This window comes from Megalops cyprinoides, chromosome 6 (assembly GCF_013368585.1).
Source record: "Megalops cyprinoides isolate fMegCyp1 chromosome 6, fMegCyp1.pri, whole genome shotgun sequence".
Taxonomy (NCBI): domain Eukaryota; kingdom Metazoa; phylum Chordata; class Actinopteri; order Elopiformes; family Megalopidae; genus Megalops; species Megalops cyprinoides.
The window spans coordinates 24,725,955-24,740,580 of NC_050588.1; the positions used below are offsets into that span (position 1 = coordinate 24,725,955).

Sequence of the window (14,626 nt, forward strand, 5' to 3'; positions counted from 1 at the left end):
TCGTCCCTAATTTAAGTGCTTACGCTGGAAAATATTGAAGTGTAAGTATTCAAAATAATGATTGTTTTAGAAAGAAAAATCATAAATATGTCATCATTAAAAGTGTTATTTCTCTAAAATTGTAATGTATGTAAATGTATTTGCAATCATGAAAACTAATTTAAAATTGCCTTTCCAAAGATTATGCATTTTTGAGATTGTAGTCATCCGTGCAATCTCACCCATCAAATATACACTTCCAGCGACTCTAAAAGGTATGCATGAATTAAACAAAAAACATCAGTTGTTTGCTTATATTTTCATGGATTTGTGCATGCCTTACCTGTTCATCTGTTGTTATTTGCATTATTTTCTTAAAAGACTGTGATCATGCAAGGAATCTGCATATCTAGATATCACCTTTCTTGAATGTAAAGCTCTTTCAGAAGACAAATTCCTTGCCTGCTGTTGAAAACATAATTGCTTCACTTGATCAAAAATGAATTTGTATTCTACCTGATATTCCAAAACGGAGGTTCAGGCAGCTCTCATTACGTCTCATGCCTCACATTTGATAGATTCTCTAGACTATGAGAAGTGCACGCAACTGAAATGAACTTTTCAGTTGATACTTTTGTGGTGAAACAAAAATTTTTGGTTACATGTGCTCTGATTACGAAAGGCGAGAAAAACATGAAGTGAAGTGACCTCTTTTTACCCACCTTTGACATTATGAAACCTTTTGCATAATTAGAAAAAAAAAAGTTGCTTATACAAACCAAGATTCAACGTTATGCATGCACCAGCTTGTTAAGTCAGCACCACATTTAGAGGTGTTAAGATTATGTCATTTAGTTAGGAGTGGCGTTTAGCCCACAGATACAGTCACTAGATTTGTCAGAAGCCCTATTCTATCTAAAATGGCCTCCTGAAGGGGGTTACACACAGAAAATGTCTACCTGAAGTTTGAACTGAGGTAGGTCATCCTAAAGAATTACATTTGAATAAAATAACATTCTGATTTGGCCCATCCAGTATAGCCAACCAGTTCTGGCATAAATTTTACCATTGCTAAGTGATTGTGCCTAAATGGGATCCGATCCTAGGAGTTTTCAGTAGGCTTCCATTTCAACTAGCCTGGTGCAGGAATTTTGTTTCCATGGAAGAGTGGGCATCGCAGAGATTGCGTCCTGTCTTGGCGCAAACATTTCTATTTACTGGAATCAAAGTTGTAGTTTCATTTCTATGGTCGCTGGCAAGTTTTCTGACACCACCTCAGTTATTAATGAGTGAACACTGTTGGAGAGGTTTCAGTGAACCTCAGGGCGCTTCAACTAAATAGTTAAAATGGTAACCAGTTTGCTGATGGGTACCTCCAGCCCTCCCTGCAAAACTGACTCCAACACATTGGAGCTAGCACACCTTGGCACATGCACAAACATGCAAAAACATGCAAAAGCTACAACTACTTTCAGGGGTCAATGGGGAGTCTACTCTGTGTATGCGTCCAATGCATCTGTGTATGCGTCCTTGGACGTGTTCCGTTAAATCCTTCTCAAATATGAAATATCCCTTTCTCAATTTAGATTTTCCTTTTTGCAAAGTAACATCCTAGTTACATGTAGTACAGTATGCAGTTTAACAGTGCAATAAACTAGGTATTGTTGAGAGCTGCCTCTGAGCATGGAAAGACAGGAGCCCTGTTTTAGTCTCCTGGTCCTGTGATTGTATACAGACCAGTGAGATGGAGCTACGGGGGTTTAACATTTAACGTCATCTCTGAGTGCGGCTCTTGCTTCTAACAGGCTCCTTGTCTGTGCGTGTCACATGATGCTGCTTTGCTTTCGGGTGGCATGTTTCTGTGTGTTTTTTATTAGGTGCATCCGACTCTGGCCCTGTTTTCTGCCAAGGGGCAGAGCCGCATGTCAGGCTGTTACTGCACTCCGCACTCATCCACATGCTACAGGTCCCTTTCTCTTCCCAGGAAGCAATACAAGCATTTCTGCTGTGACATCTCCAAGTCTGCCACTGCATTACTGGCTAGGTTAATAGAGTCTGTTGAATTAGATTGCTCAATTACATACACTCCATTTGCCTTTATAAATGTAATAATCAGGGTAATACCTGCAGCAATACTGATTGACTCCATCTATCCATTCTCCCAAAGGAAGAAGTGTGAATGATCTTACGTTTTGTTGATCTGTTCCTAACATTTAAATTATTTCAGTTTTTGTTGCACACTGATTTGATTTACATGCCCTGCCATTGTGGTTAAGTAGTATTTAAGATTTTTTTTTTAACTGTACAAGTGTTTGTATTGATATGGAATATAGGGAGACTTGTGGATTTCTTTTAAATGTAAGATATTTGCATTGTTAGTGTTAACACTGGAAGGAAATGTTTATTCAAGGACTGAAACAAACGATTGGTAACCAATGTTTTGAATATTCTAACAATCATATTTAGAGTGTATATGTATACATGGTATTGTATGACTGATTGTAGTTAAGTAACTAAGAGGCTTGATTGCTATATTTCTACTGTTTAATATTGTACAAGTGTAGCAAAGTACTTAGAACTATGCCTTTATGACAGTAACTGTTAAAGATGTTGGATATTGATTCACTCTATATTGCAGCTTGAGGTGAAAAAAGGTTTCTCCAGATAACTGTTACCTAATAGGTGTCATTTTTACCAAACAACCTTGTTGTGAACGTAGTTTCAATGCATTATCTACAACACTGTAGAACTATGCAATTAAGATACTGTATTTGTATTTAAATATTTATCGTGCCTGTGTTTTACAAAGACATTGAGATGCCATGCTGGAGAGTCTCAATTTAGTGTATCGATAATGTGTTGAAAATGACTGAGAGAGTTCAGAATGAAGTGCCTTACATTTCAATGATAGGTCTTTTTTTTACTAGCACTGACTGAAGAATTATAGGGGCTTTTTGGTGAGGAGTTCTGCTTGGTGTACTTGTTGTGGATGCTGAACAGAGAGTTGCGGTGTCTCGACCGCTCACTTCATTGTCTGGATTGTAGTCGTCTGAAACGGCTATGTCAGACAACCAAGTGAGAATGGGGCTGCTGAGCCTCCAGTGGTGAAAGCACATATTTGTTCCCTTTCCAGACAAAATACAGACTGAATCTGTAGCAATACCCACAGTGTCGTCTCCCACAATCACTCAGATCCATTTTGGTTTGATAACACAGAATGATACCTCACGCAGGACTCAGCCAGGCTACGATAGCACACTGGTCTAAACATAGCCTTCAGCATAGCCTTAAAAAAAGAAAATAAAAAATAAAATGGTGTAATCTAAGTATTCACTCTTTCTCTGAGGGTGTGTTTTATTTTGTCTGAATGTGATCTCATGTGGTCTGCCAAAACATGTTGCCAAAATAAATGTGACCGAGGTAAAAGTGTGTAATGCAATAGATAGCTTCATTGAAAAATGTATCCTATTTTTGTTTTTAGCTGATGAAGTTGTTGCTGTTTCTTCAGGCAATATTGTCCAAAGTACAAAGCAATAGTTTCAAAGTCATAGCAATCAGAGACCATGGGCAAAGCACAAAGGACATTAACTTACAGGGACTGTTCTCAGAATGAGCAATGCACTGGAGAGATGCCCTCTAGGCCCCAGCGTACGTCGGCCTGACGTTCCGCCACCAGGGGGCACTTACATATGGTCTCCATGGAGACGCTTGGTACTGTAAGGTGACTGATACCTGACCCTGATGTTGACTCATGTCAGGTATGGTGTTTCATTGAAACTGAATGTGGAAACATTGTCATGACAGAAATATTAAAGCACATGGTTTTCACATCATTGTGTGTGAGTGATTTCATTAGTTTCGAGTTTTGGTTCGTTGAGTTTGTAAAGTGTTGCATTTCGGTGAAATTGATGCACTTGCAAGCTAACTAATAAACTGTTACACAAAGAACTTCAGTCTGGATCGTTGTTGCAGAAGAGGCAAAAGATGTTTATTGATGATCTTCAGTACAGTAAGGCTTTGCAGCTTTCAGATGTTACACACACTTAGAGTCTTACGCCTTACACACTCATCAATCTCTCACGGTCCAGTCCGTCTCTGCTGCTGGTGCGGGTGCTGCTGGTGCTGGAACTGGCAACTCTGCTTCACAAAGAACATCTTATAGCATCCTAAAGAGTGGGAAACTGATGACCTAAGCTGTACAGATATTTGATTATCACTGACCTTGCATCGTCTAGAGTCTGGCACCTAATTGGAAAAACATTGCTTCAAGGGTATCTTTGATTGATAGGGGAGCACACACTGACCCGACTCCTCTTTGTCACAAACACTGACATGGGAGGCAGAGTGGGAGAAAGTCCAACCAGGTAGAGAATCCCTATATCACCCAAGAACAAAACTTTTAATGTAAGAAGCAAAGATCTAAGATATCTTGGTTGTGATATATGCTGTGATATGTGCATTGCCAAATGGTTAAATCTGGAATGACTGACCTAATACTGAACTACAGCTATATGAGTGCTCGAGATCATAGACCCCTCCGTTGGGACGGCCTTGTGCCATGTACACATTTTCAGCGTACCTGCTGCATGATTAGTTCAACATAGCAGCATCTGTTGGGATGTAGGCCACAGGTCGTAACTCTGTGATCAACCTAAAAACTACACAGAATACAATCATCATTGTCCCAGTGTATACTAATTCTACTAAATTAATCAGTCTATTGATATAATGATCACTAAATAATCACCGCTATTCTTCAAAAGCAAGTTGAACGTATTTGAGCACACAAAGAAACAGCAATACACCAGACTGGTTATTTTCCATAATTTAAACAAAAAAGATATTACTTGGGAATTTTTTTTTATTTGCATAGCAAATCCCTTCATCAAGGGCCGCTTACCTACAAGAACCTTTTTTCAGCCTTATCCATTTATACAGCTAGATACTAACAAAAGCAGTTCAAGTTAAGTGTTCTACTGAGGTGTACAAAAGCAGAGGCTTGTTCCAAGTTCCCCAGCCACAATACCACACAATTTCCCATCATAATCAAAATATCCCAAAGCACAGAAAAAGGAATTAAAAAAACTTCTTTAAAAACATTTAAGATTTTTTGCCCATGTCTTTTCCATCATGCATAATACAGACAGCCCTTGAAATTCCAGCTGGAAAATAATACTTCAGGAAAATACTCCAGAAGTATTTCTTTCGATAAATTTTACTTGCATGCGAGACAAGATATACGGTAATACAGTATAATAAGGCGCAGTAATTTACTAATTATGGACTATTCTTTGCAGGTGCAGGGTAAAACTTAAGGGTCTGTAATGAACTAACAGTGTTAAAGACATTGTGTAAACATTTGATACAAATGTCATAAAAAAAACATTATTTCTAGAGCACTGCCCCATTAACAGTTCAGGACAAAATTAGCACCATGTCTTGAAGACACAAAGAAAAATGTTTGTACCATGTATACATTACAAATATTAATGTGCCATTAATATTATATTAATATTATTTTATAATATTAATATTATACTCTTTATAATGTATTTGCTGGACCGCCTACACATGCTGAGAGAGGTTCAGTGTCATGGTCTCATGTATGGCGTGGTCCCTTGAGTTAAGTTCCTTGTACCACTTTTCGAAAGCTCTGGTAAGGGTTTCATCACTGGTATCATTGAAGATGTCTGCAGAAAAAAGAAGGATAGGGCAGGTTTTAAAATGTATATATGACTTATTTTTTAATTGACCCAGGGCGATTTAAATAGCCAAATACTGCACTGTGGTTTGTGACAGAGCAGTTGGAGTTGAAGTCTTGAGGTAGGAGTTTTGCAGTATGAAAAATGATGAAAGGCTCTTACTTCACTCCCAGCTTTCCTGAAGAATTTTGAGAATTCCATCATTTCTCATAACCAAAACAATGAAAGTGACACTAAACCCCCCTTTGATAAGGCCAACCAGCATTATGAACAAGGTCAAAATAATACAGCATCCTAACAATAAGTCATTTCAACAAATTACTTAACATAAGGCTAGCACCTTCATATTTTAACTTCTGTACTTAGTTTGAATTTGTGCAGTCATGATTTAGTGTAACATCTGAATGGGAGACCTTCAGGGTGGAGTGTGTTACCTGCATGGCCCAGCCCTGTAGGCAGAGGCATCCGGACAAGGCCGCCAGAATGTTGCAGGCGCTCGCACAAGGACTTGCGAATCAGACTTAGGGTGCAGGTCTCGTGCCACACGGGAAGCTCTAGCTGCAGCATGCAGCGGATAATGCGGGCGGTCTCCTCCTCCGTCAGGAAACCTCGTTCACGGGACACGTAGACCATGAAGGACATGTCAATGTTCACAGCCTCACCATGGAGAAGTGCTGGCAGCACCTTCTAAACAAAAAAAAAGGCACGCACAAAGAAAAACACAGCAAATCAAACCAGCAAACAAAAAAACTGCAGGTATCTGCTGCCAAGCAGTTAATAAATGGTTAAAGCTAATTTGAAAGGATAGAAGAAGCTGATCTCTGACAGGTGGCTATCAGCCACATGCCCAGTAGCAAGTTCTAGGAATGTTCCATGACGTGCCAGGTTTTCCCAGTTATGCAGACAGTTTGGCCCCAAGCAATCACTACACCCAGATGCAGTATGTCTGCAAAAGTGTGAGCTGGATAAGATAGAGATAGCATTCACACCTTCTCACTGTTTGAACCCATTGCTCTGTATGACCCCATAGATCTGCTCTTCATAAGGCACATTTACATAGAGGGAGTAAAGCATTGCAGGGCTGGCATGTTAAATAATTTCTGGTGTAATTCAGCCCCTGCCATCACAGCACAGGTGCAAGATTTCACCCCTAGATCTACCCAAACAAACCCAAAAAAGGCTAAAAAGGACATTGAACCAACATTAATACAGCACTACATCAGTATAAATTAAGCATTGTTCAAAAGATGATTTATATTGGGTTTATTGCCATGCTATACTTTCCATTAGCAAATCAGCCCTGGGGGGCATTAGTCTAAGGTTGGTGTTTTTGCCAAATCACATGATCAGTCTTTCATGAATGATCAAATTATATAAGAAGCTCAGTAATCAGAGCAGAAAATATTCTTCTGCATACATTTTCTCTACATTCTGAACCCAGGGGTTAAAATACATGCTCTATCTTTCCCTTGTGTGCTATTTGCAACTGATAACAAAAATGTATTGCAATCAGTGCAGCTGAAGTGTTGAGATGCAATGTAAGTGGGCTATTGCCATGGCCAACACTGTAATCAAACATAAGCAATTCTGCACACACAGAAGTGACAGTTCTAACCCTAAATTTCTGATAGTATCTATATAGAGATTAGACAGAGACACAAACCTACCCAGACATATTGTGTTCTAATATTGTTTTCCCATATAAGTGGATAACAGTAAAGGAATAAAACAGAACAATCTGAACTTCTCGGGAGCTTCCAGGAAAAGATAACCAATATGAGTTGACCCTGAGTCTTGCAGACAAAAACATCCCATGATTAGCACAGAGAAAACACTCAGACCATCAATAAATTTCCTGTTCGAGCTAAGACATGAACTGCATATGAAATCTTCAGTAATATGGTTTGTTGTATCATATAATATATATGTTGTACCATGTAATGGTTTACCATTTCCAGCTCTGGACTGATGAGATGACCGAAGTCCACCAGTCTGTCCAGGTCGTCCTCCCACAGGTTTGGAGCCAATTCCTCCAGCATGGTCTCTATTGCAACCCTGGTGGATACTGAGGCAGCATCTTTGTGGTCCCCAAGCCCATTACTGGACTGGAATTTGGAGTCCAGTAAGAACCTGCCCTGAGTCTCCAGCAGCTCAAACAGGCCTTTGTGTTTCATTAGAGCCATCTGTAAAAATATATGCATGAAAAGAAACATTTCTCATACATCACTATACAACAAGAGTGGAAAGAGAATGAAGGCTTTGCAGACAACCCTCACCTACTCCCCTCTAAAAATGAATGATTCTTATAGCAAACCTGTGGCAACATGCTGTCTGTCTAATTTATTTCTCTAACGCTAGGCGACTCAGCCCCAGTACTGGACAGCCATCGTGTTCACAGGCTTTTGTTCCAGCCCCACACCCAGACCTCCTCTTTTAATTAAACCTTGTCTCTAGTTGTGGGTTAGTTGTTGAAAGTGAGTTCACCTGGTCTAATGTATGCACAGAAATGGTATGTCTATGCAAGTATTTTGAATGGAGGATGTTATGGGAACACTATGAGACACATTATTTATAGATTTAATGCCTTCAGCAGCTGACTTCTGTCATATGATACACACCTTTAACATTTCCGCTAGGCCATTTGAGATGTGCCGCCGAGGGATCGTTTGTATGAAAGACCTGTCTAAGAAAGCAGCTGCAGGTGGGATATAACCGCCCAGTTTGTTCTTGCAGTTGGCGAAGTTGACACCCGTCTTTGCCCCAACACTGGCATCAATGTAGGACAGCAGGGTGGTTGGGACGCGAATGTAAGGGGTGCGTCGTCTGTACAGCGAAGCGGCCAGGCCCACAATGTCCAGGCAAACTCCTCCACCGATGGCAATGATGGGCTCTGTACGCCTGTCTATGCCGAACCTGTGAACCTCCTCCAGGATCTTCATCACCAGCTCCATGGACTTGTTTTCCTCTGTGGTGGGCAGTGGGAGGATCCTGTATATGACATTACGGGCCTCAAAGTATTTGATGACCTGGCTGCCATAGATGTTGTTCACGGTCTCGTCGATTACCACAAAGCGCTTGACTGGCTTGGTGTTGCTTTTGAAGGCCTCCAGCTGATGCGGGTCCCTGATGTGACCACTGAAGAGGGTGTCGTTGCTGGGGTCCAGCAGGTTCTGGGACTGGACGACCTTGTAAGTGAAGATGATGGGGCTGACCACAGTCCAGGAGTGTCCATGTTCAGTGACACTTTCAAAACTAAAAACAACCAGAACTGAGCATTTAAAGAATGCCAGAAGGGGCAGTGGTTTGAGAGCAATAATAGCCTCTATAAGAATGACACCTGTACAGAATGTTTACCCTTTCAGACATGTTTTTACCTCATTTTGAAATTACTTTTATATTGTACATTTGCAGAGGCTGATCAATGGTACGCAAATGTAGGAAAATGAATCTTGATACAATATACTATATTGTATAAGTCAGAACCTGTATTGCAGTGCACATGACCTCAGGGAGAAATGAAAACTACTTTATTTTGCTGTGCCATTCACATGGTTCTGCTGTGATAAGAAAGGGCTTAAAAGTTGCTCACTACCTGTACTCCAGAAATATTGCTTGTGAATATTTGTATGTCTAGCTGGATGTATGTATCAAAGGGGCACAAAAGCAAGGTTTAACCACAAGTGGACAAAGGCACAGCAACTGGCCAACCAGGATTGCCCTTGTTTCTTGGGTCATGTGTAGAGTGGTAGCTGCTATTAGCGTGTCCAACAAAGCTAAGAGGGTCTGCATCTATGACTGCATGTGCTAATGGTTTACTGCATGATTGGTCTGATGAGATGAAACATATACAGTAAGTACCGGAGTATAGCAGGAAGTATTGGAAATAGCATATTGCATCCACTTTAGCTTTCTACTGTAATCTATTGTAGCTTCCAGCACTTGTTTCAACATCCTTCACAGATTTTGTAATTTTTAAATTAATTATAAATAGAAAAAGTGCAAGTGAAGCAAATGTCATGCAATATGCATATGCAAATATCACAGTATTTACCACACAATTGTTTCACTGAATATTCCTTGAGAGTGGGCAACATGCCAATGTAAGATATGGGTAAGAGTCTCATGCTGATATGTTTCCATTGTAGTACCACAAGATGGTGTGAGGTACAACCTTTTGAAATCTCAGAATGCACCTATTTACAATTTATTTTACAATCCGCTGAAACGCTGCAAATATCAGACCGTTCCTTAAAAATAAATCATAATTATACGGTAATCAGCTCCGCCTCTTACTATCGTATTGCTGTTAGAAAGGATACACTGAGGGAAACCTTTGCAGAGGTTACTTGAACTGACTCACTGAAAGAATATTTTACAAAACCCAACTGAATCTTGTTTTTGATACTTTCGTTTATCAGTGGCGACAGCACAATGTGGTTTTTAAATTACGTCTATGCACTTCAGCTCAGAGAATATAGGCATATGTCCAGGTGAGAAGTAAAACTGACAACTTTTCTCATATAGAGTACTTACATTTTGGCAGCTGATACACGACCCTTGTCATTCTGACTCAAACACTTCTCAGTTCTGCGCTTCCACGTATTCTTGAGTTGAACTAGGCTGAACTCTGTCTTCCTTAACCTATTGCTGTGACGCGAATCATCTGCTTTAGTTACCTCAATCTTTGTTGTGAATGACATTTCTCTGATTTTTGTATTATGAATATCTATGATATAACGGCCAGGAGAGCAAGTAATACACTTACCATGGTGACCATATTAAGCGCATTTTATAGGTACCCTAGGTAGATTACATTTTGGGATGAGGGAGGTGCTTCGTTACGCAAACGCCTGTCAGATTGAAAAAAAGGGTGTCACTCGTAATGCTACCGCACTTGCCATCTTATACAAGCTCGGAGTGTGATGTAAGGTAGTGGTGAATATAAGCGTAACGTGCAGGGCATACATGCACAAACACTGTTGCGCGTTCGCACAGAGAAACAGATGTTACAAAAGTCAGCGATTCCATGTCAAAACATGGACAATAAGGAACTTGAAATGAAGTAAAAAGTGAGGTAAAAACTGATTCACCAACTATAAGGAACATCCAGCAATAGTACACTGCGACAGTACACTGATTTGGTTAAAATTGGTATAATTCATCCCATTTCTAGAAAATACTTAATGTAGCCACGTAAAGCCCCGCTTAGAAATAGCAGCGAGCAGGGTATGGAACCTTGATCCTTTGTGAATTGAACAAGCTATACGTTTGACCTTCTATGAAGGAGTTCTGTGAAGCGTGCCCCCCAAGCGCAGCTATAAAAAGAAAATAGGAAATTCCATAACTCCAAAAAGGGAAAGAGCCACCTGCTGTCTTCAAAAAGCGCTGGTAAATCATTCATACAGACCGTACATGTATTGCATCTTACTTGTGCTATCAAACTGACAATCAGTCAATTCAATGATATCAGTGTGTGCAAGAATGCCATGCTGAGCACAGGGGATGTCTTCCACATAATAAATGCTAATAAAATAAGTCCTGAAAGGGATGATTTTATCATTTTTAAATAATGGTCATTCAGTAAGTCTTCACATTGAGGCAAAAGAAAAGCACTGGGATGAGGTTTGGAAGTCGAAGAGACCACAGGTGGGGTGATGGTGATAGGCCAGGTTATTGCCCGTCCTGTTTTGAAAAACAATTTAGTTGTATTTCATACAAACTGTATTGTCTGCAGATACACTACATTTTGTGTTTGTGATATCCAAACTATCAGAAGATCACTATTTTAGACAGTTCCTTCATGACTAAATGCATCTAGTTGAATATGAGAACAGTTACAGCTATCAAACCAACAAGCCTGGATAGATAACAAGGGGCCATATTTGGTCATATTACTGGGGGAATCAATGGAGAGATGCCTTGTCTGGCTTAATATCTCCATAAGTACAAACAGAGAATCATGAACAGATTTGACCATTGGGCATCCAGACCTAACGTAAATCAATTGTTTCTGAACCCAAGAACAAGCCAGACATCAGGAGCTGCATATATCCCCAAGCTGCATGACTTCACTTGGACTAATCTCTGTTGGCTGATTTTCCAGTCCATGCAAACAGACCCCAATTTATTCAGAATACTGTTCGGCTGACCTCTAGTCAAACACTTAAATCACTACTTATGACTAATAGCACCATTCTTTGTAAAGGCAAAATTTTGTAGAACATCCTGAAAATGATTGATCATGTGTGAAAGCTTAACAACTGATATGGAGCTTCAGTGAATGAGAATGGCCAGGAACTCAGCAACACAGGTGTTTCAGAATCAATTGATGCCGTTAATTTTAACATACAGCATGTGTATGGAGACAACTAGCAGCAACACACTCAAAGCAAGTGTAAGGAAAAGTATTAGATGAGCCCCAATGTTCTAGGATAATGATTTGAACACAGGCACACAGGCACTGTAAGTGGATTATGCATACAAGGGGGCAACAACAATGGGCCTTCAAGACAGCACTACTAAGGTGAGACGGAAGTAATTGAGTGAGCATGTGGAGGGGAAACTGATCAGCTTCCTTCAGCTTCCACACCTAGGACATCCTGTCAGTCCCATCTCAAGCCCAGCCCAACTCCAGGAAATTACCCCATTTGAATGAAAATTCACATACACACCTTCACACAAAGGTTCTTTGATAGGGTATAAACAGAGGTCATGATTTCTATGCTCTTGGCATTCGATCCGCCTTACGATATCCAGTGTATGCCTACACGGTGAGCTATATTACTTTTGTTGTGCAAAAGGTGGAGGTAATAGTCAGATACATTCAGAGTAATACACTTGCTGATTCAGCAGCAGGATTCAGTACTACTGTTGAGGCTGTGGTTTCCAGTTGGGGCAGGGTCTTTCCAAAAAATGTGTGTGTCTGTTGCATCAGGCCCACTTGCAGAGATCTTAAAGATTCATCAATTCATTAGAAGAAATAAGCATTTTAGTATCATTTAACATGGCCACCTGACCTCTCCCCACACAGTCCTGAAAAGTCCTCCCACTGAGTCTGCAGGAGAAAAACATGCCTAACACTCCAGAACAGTGAGGTTGATCTCAAAAATTCATGGTTATTTCCTTTTGTTGTTAAATAGCAGACAAATGTAATTACCTCTAATTCTAAGACTTGCCAAGAATTGAACTCTGCATTTCTGTTCATATAAGCTGTTTTGACTTGTGTGAGACTGTAACACTTAAGCTGAAATCACAATAGTTACAAATTACATGCATGACAGTTTGCTCACTGTCTCATGTTTGCTCACTGTATCTGTTTGCACTAGCTCCCTTGCTAAGGATAGAAATAAACTGATCTGGAACGTCATAGCAGGCTGCATGTGGTGCCAGAGAGAAAGGTCAAAGTATCACTCTCAGCTTCATATAATGGTTTAGCCACCTGGCCCTTCCTTTAAGAGGTGTGAAGAGTATATTGTTGAAAGGAGATTTATAGATGGAGAGAGTATGAAATGTAAACCCTTTCATGTATGTTTGAATATATGTCTGATATTTCTCCCTCACAGTGGTGGGGTGAGGTGTGTGACAGTGCTGGTTGATGCACCACACGTAAAATCTGCAAGAAAAACAAAACAAAACAAGCCAAACAAAACGAGTCATGACACCGCCACTCCAAGCTGCTCAGTCCAGGCTTGATCTAGCCGTACATGCCTGCTTGTTAGTCATTGGTTGGTCGTGCACACAATAACAATTAAAACGATGCTGATGGACTGCAGATCATTGAACAAATTGTGAACTGGTGATTATGACAGGGATCCTATTAACGCATTCATATGAACACACATGTCCACATTTTTTGCAGGGGAGGGGTGAGTGATTGAAGGCTGATAGGGTGGATGGAATTTTCATAATGGGCATACTTCAGGCAGCACACAAATCATTTTTGACAGCACGGAGCTCTCACAGTGTGATTGGACAGCACAATGTAGGAGGGCCATCGGCATCCGACCTAGGAGAGAGATTCATGGAGATTGTTGTTTGGAAAAGGCACTGGGGGTCCAAGGAGGTACTTATTAAACTTTAAGGGAGCTACAATGAGCTAGAAAAGGCAGAAACCAACACTAATCAACACAGTCTGGACTCACAGGGAGCAATAAGATGCTCTGGACAGCAACAAAAGAATACAGAGTGGGGTTAATGCTGTACTCTCTCCATCTAGATAGTTGGAAATCAGTTGGTTTTAGAATGTGCATGAAATAACACTATGCCTTAAATAACAATAACTCAAGCATACGCCTGTCTTTCTTACTCTCTTTGTAGGGTGTGTTGTATTGCTGTATTGCACTCATGGACTACATTTGTGAATTCACACAAATCATTGGTCCTTTTATTTTGCTACTACTAGTTATCACAGCACTGTATAAGGGACTGACACACGTTCAGATGTATTTTATTTTGGCCTATTGCAATTTGTCATGCAGTTGATTTAATTGGTCTGACAGGGGAAAGTCATGCCCAACCTTATTCCTTGTGAGTACTGTAGTGATCATCTTGTACAATGGCCTGTTGCACACCAACCCACAAGACTTCAACCTGGAGATACAACATCCCTCACAGTCATATTTTGAATGTTTTCCTATTGTTCCATTACTCTTTATACATGCATATCATCTGCCTGGAATATTATTCTCTCATGGAGCTAATTTGATTTGTAGGCATGTTTCTGTACACTCATTTGTTGTGGTAAATGCTTCAGTGATGCATGCACGCACTGGCATCAGAAGACTCTGCCCACTGGCCACAGACCTGCAGCAAGGCGTATGAATGTTAATTTCTTTGCGGGATTTCTCATGTAGAAATTTTGTGATTTTTATGAAACAGACCAGGTAATTAAGTCCAATTGATATTACAAACACAGGTTTAAGAATGCCAGTCATTTCTAGAATTCC

At 40.2% G+C, this 14,626-nt stretch overlaps 1 protein-coding gene across 1 annotated transcript; it reads right to left on the bottom strand.

Annotated features, from left to right (window-relative positions):
• Window positions 1-5,544: 5,544 nt before the first annotated feature.
• eevs (2-epi-5-epi-valiolone synthase) lies at window positions 5,545-10,381 on the bottom strand. The gene is made up of 5 exons (XM_036531760.1): window positions 10,215-10,381; window positions 8,300-8,933; window positions 7,631-7,864; window positions 6,116-6,368; window positions 5,545-5,669 (listed from the first exon to the last, which is right to left on the bottom strand). The coding sequence occupies exons 1-5, from the start codon at window positions 10,379-10,381 to the stop codon at window positions 5,545-5,547; spliced, it is 1,413 nt and encodes a 470-aa protein (XP_036387653.1).
• Window positions 10,382-14,626: the final 4,245 nt, after the last annotated feature.

Bases quoted from the DNA above. Each gene is read 5' to 3' on its own strand.
- eevs (XM_036531760.1), bottom strand. From the start codon at position 10,381: ATGTCATTCACAACAAAGATTGAGGTAACTAAAGCAGATGATTCGCGT. The intron at 7,865-8,299 runs GTGTGTATCATA...ATATTTTTACAG, and splicing joins GCCTAGCGGAAATGTTAAAG to ATGGCTCTAATGAAACACAA. The intron at 6,369-7,630 runs GTAAACCATTAC...TTTTTTGTTTAG, and splicing joins TCAGTCCAGAGCTGGAAATG to AAGGTGCTGCCAGCACTTCT.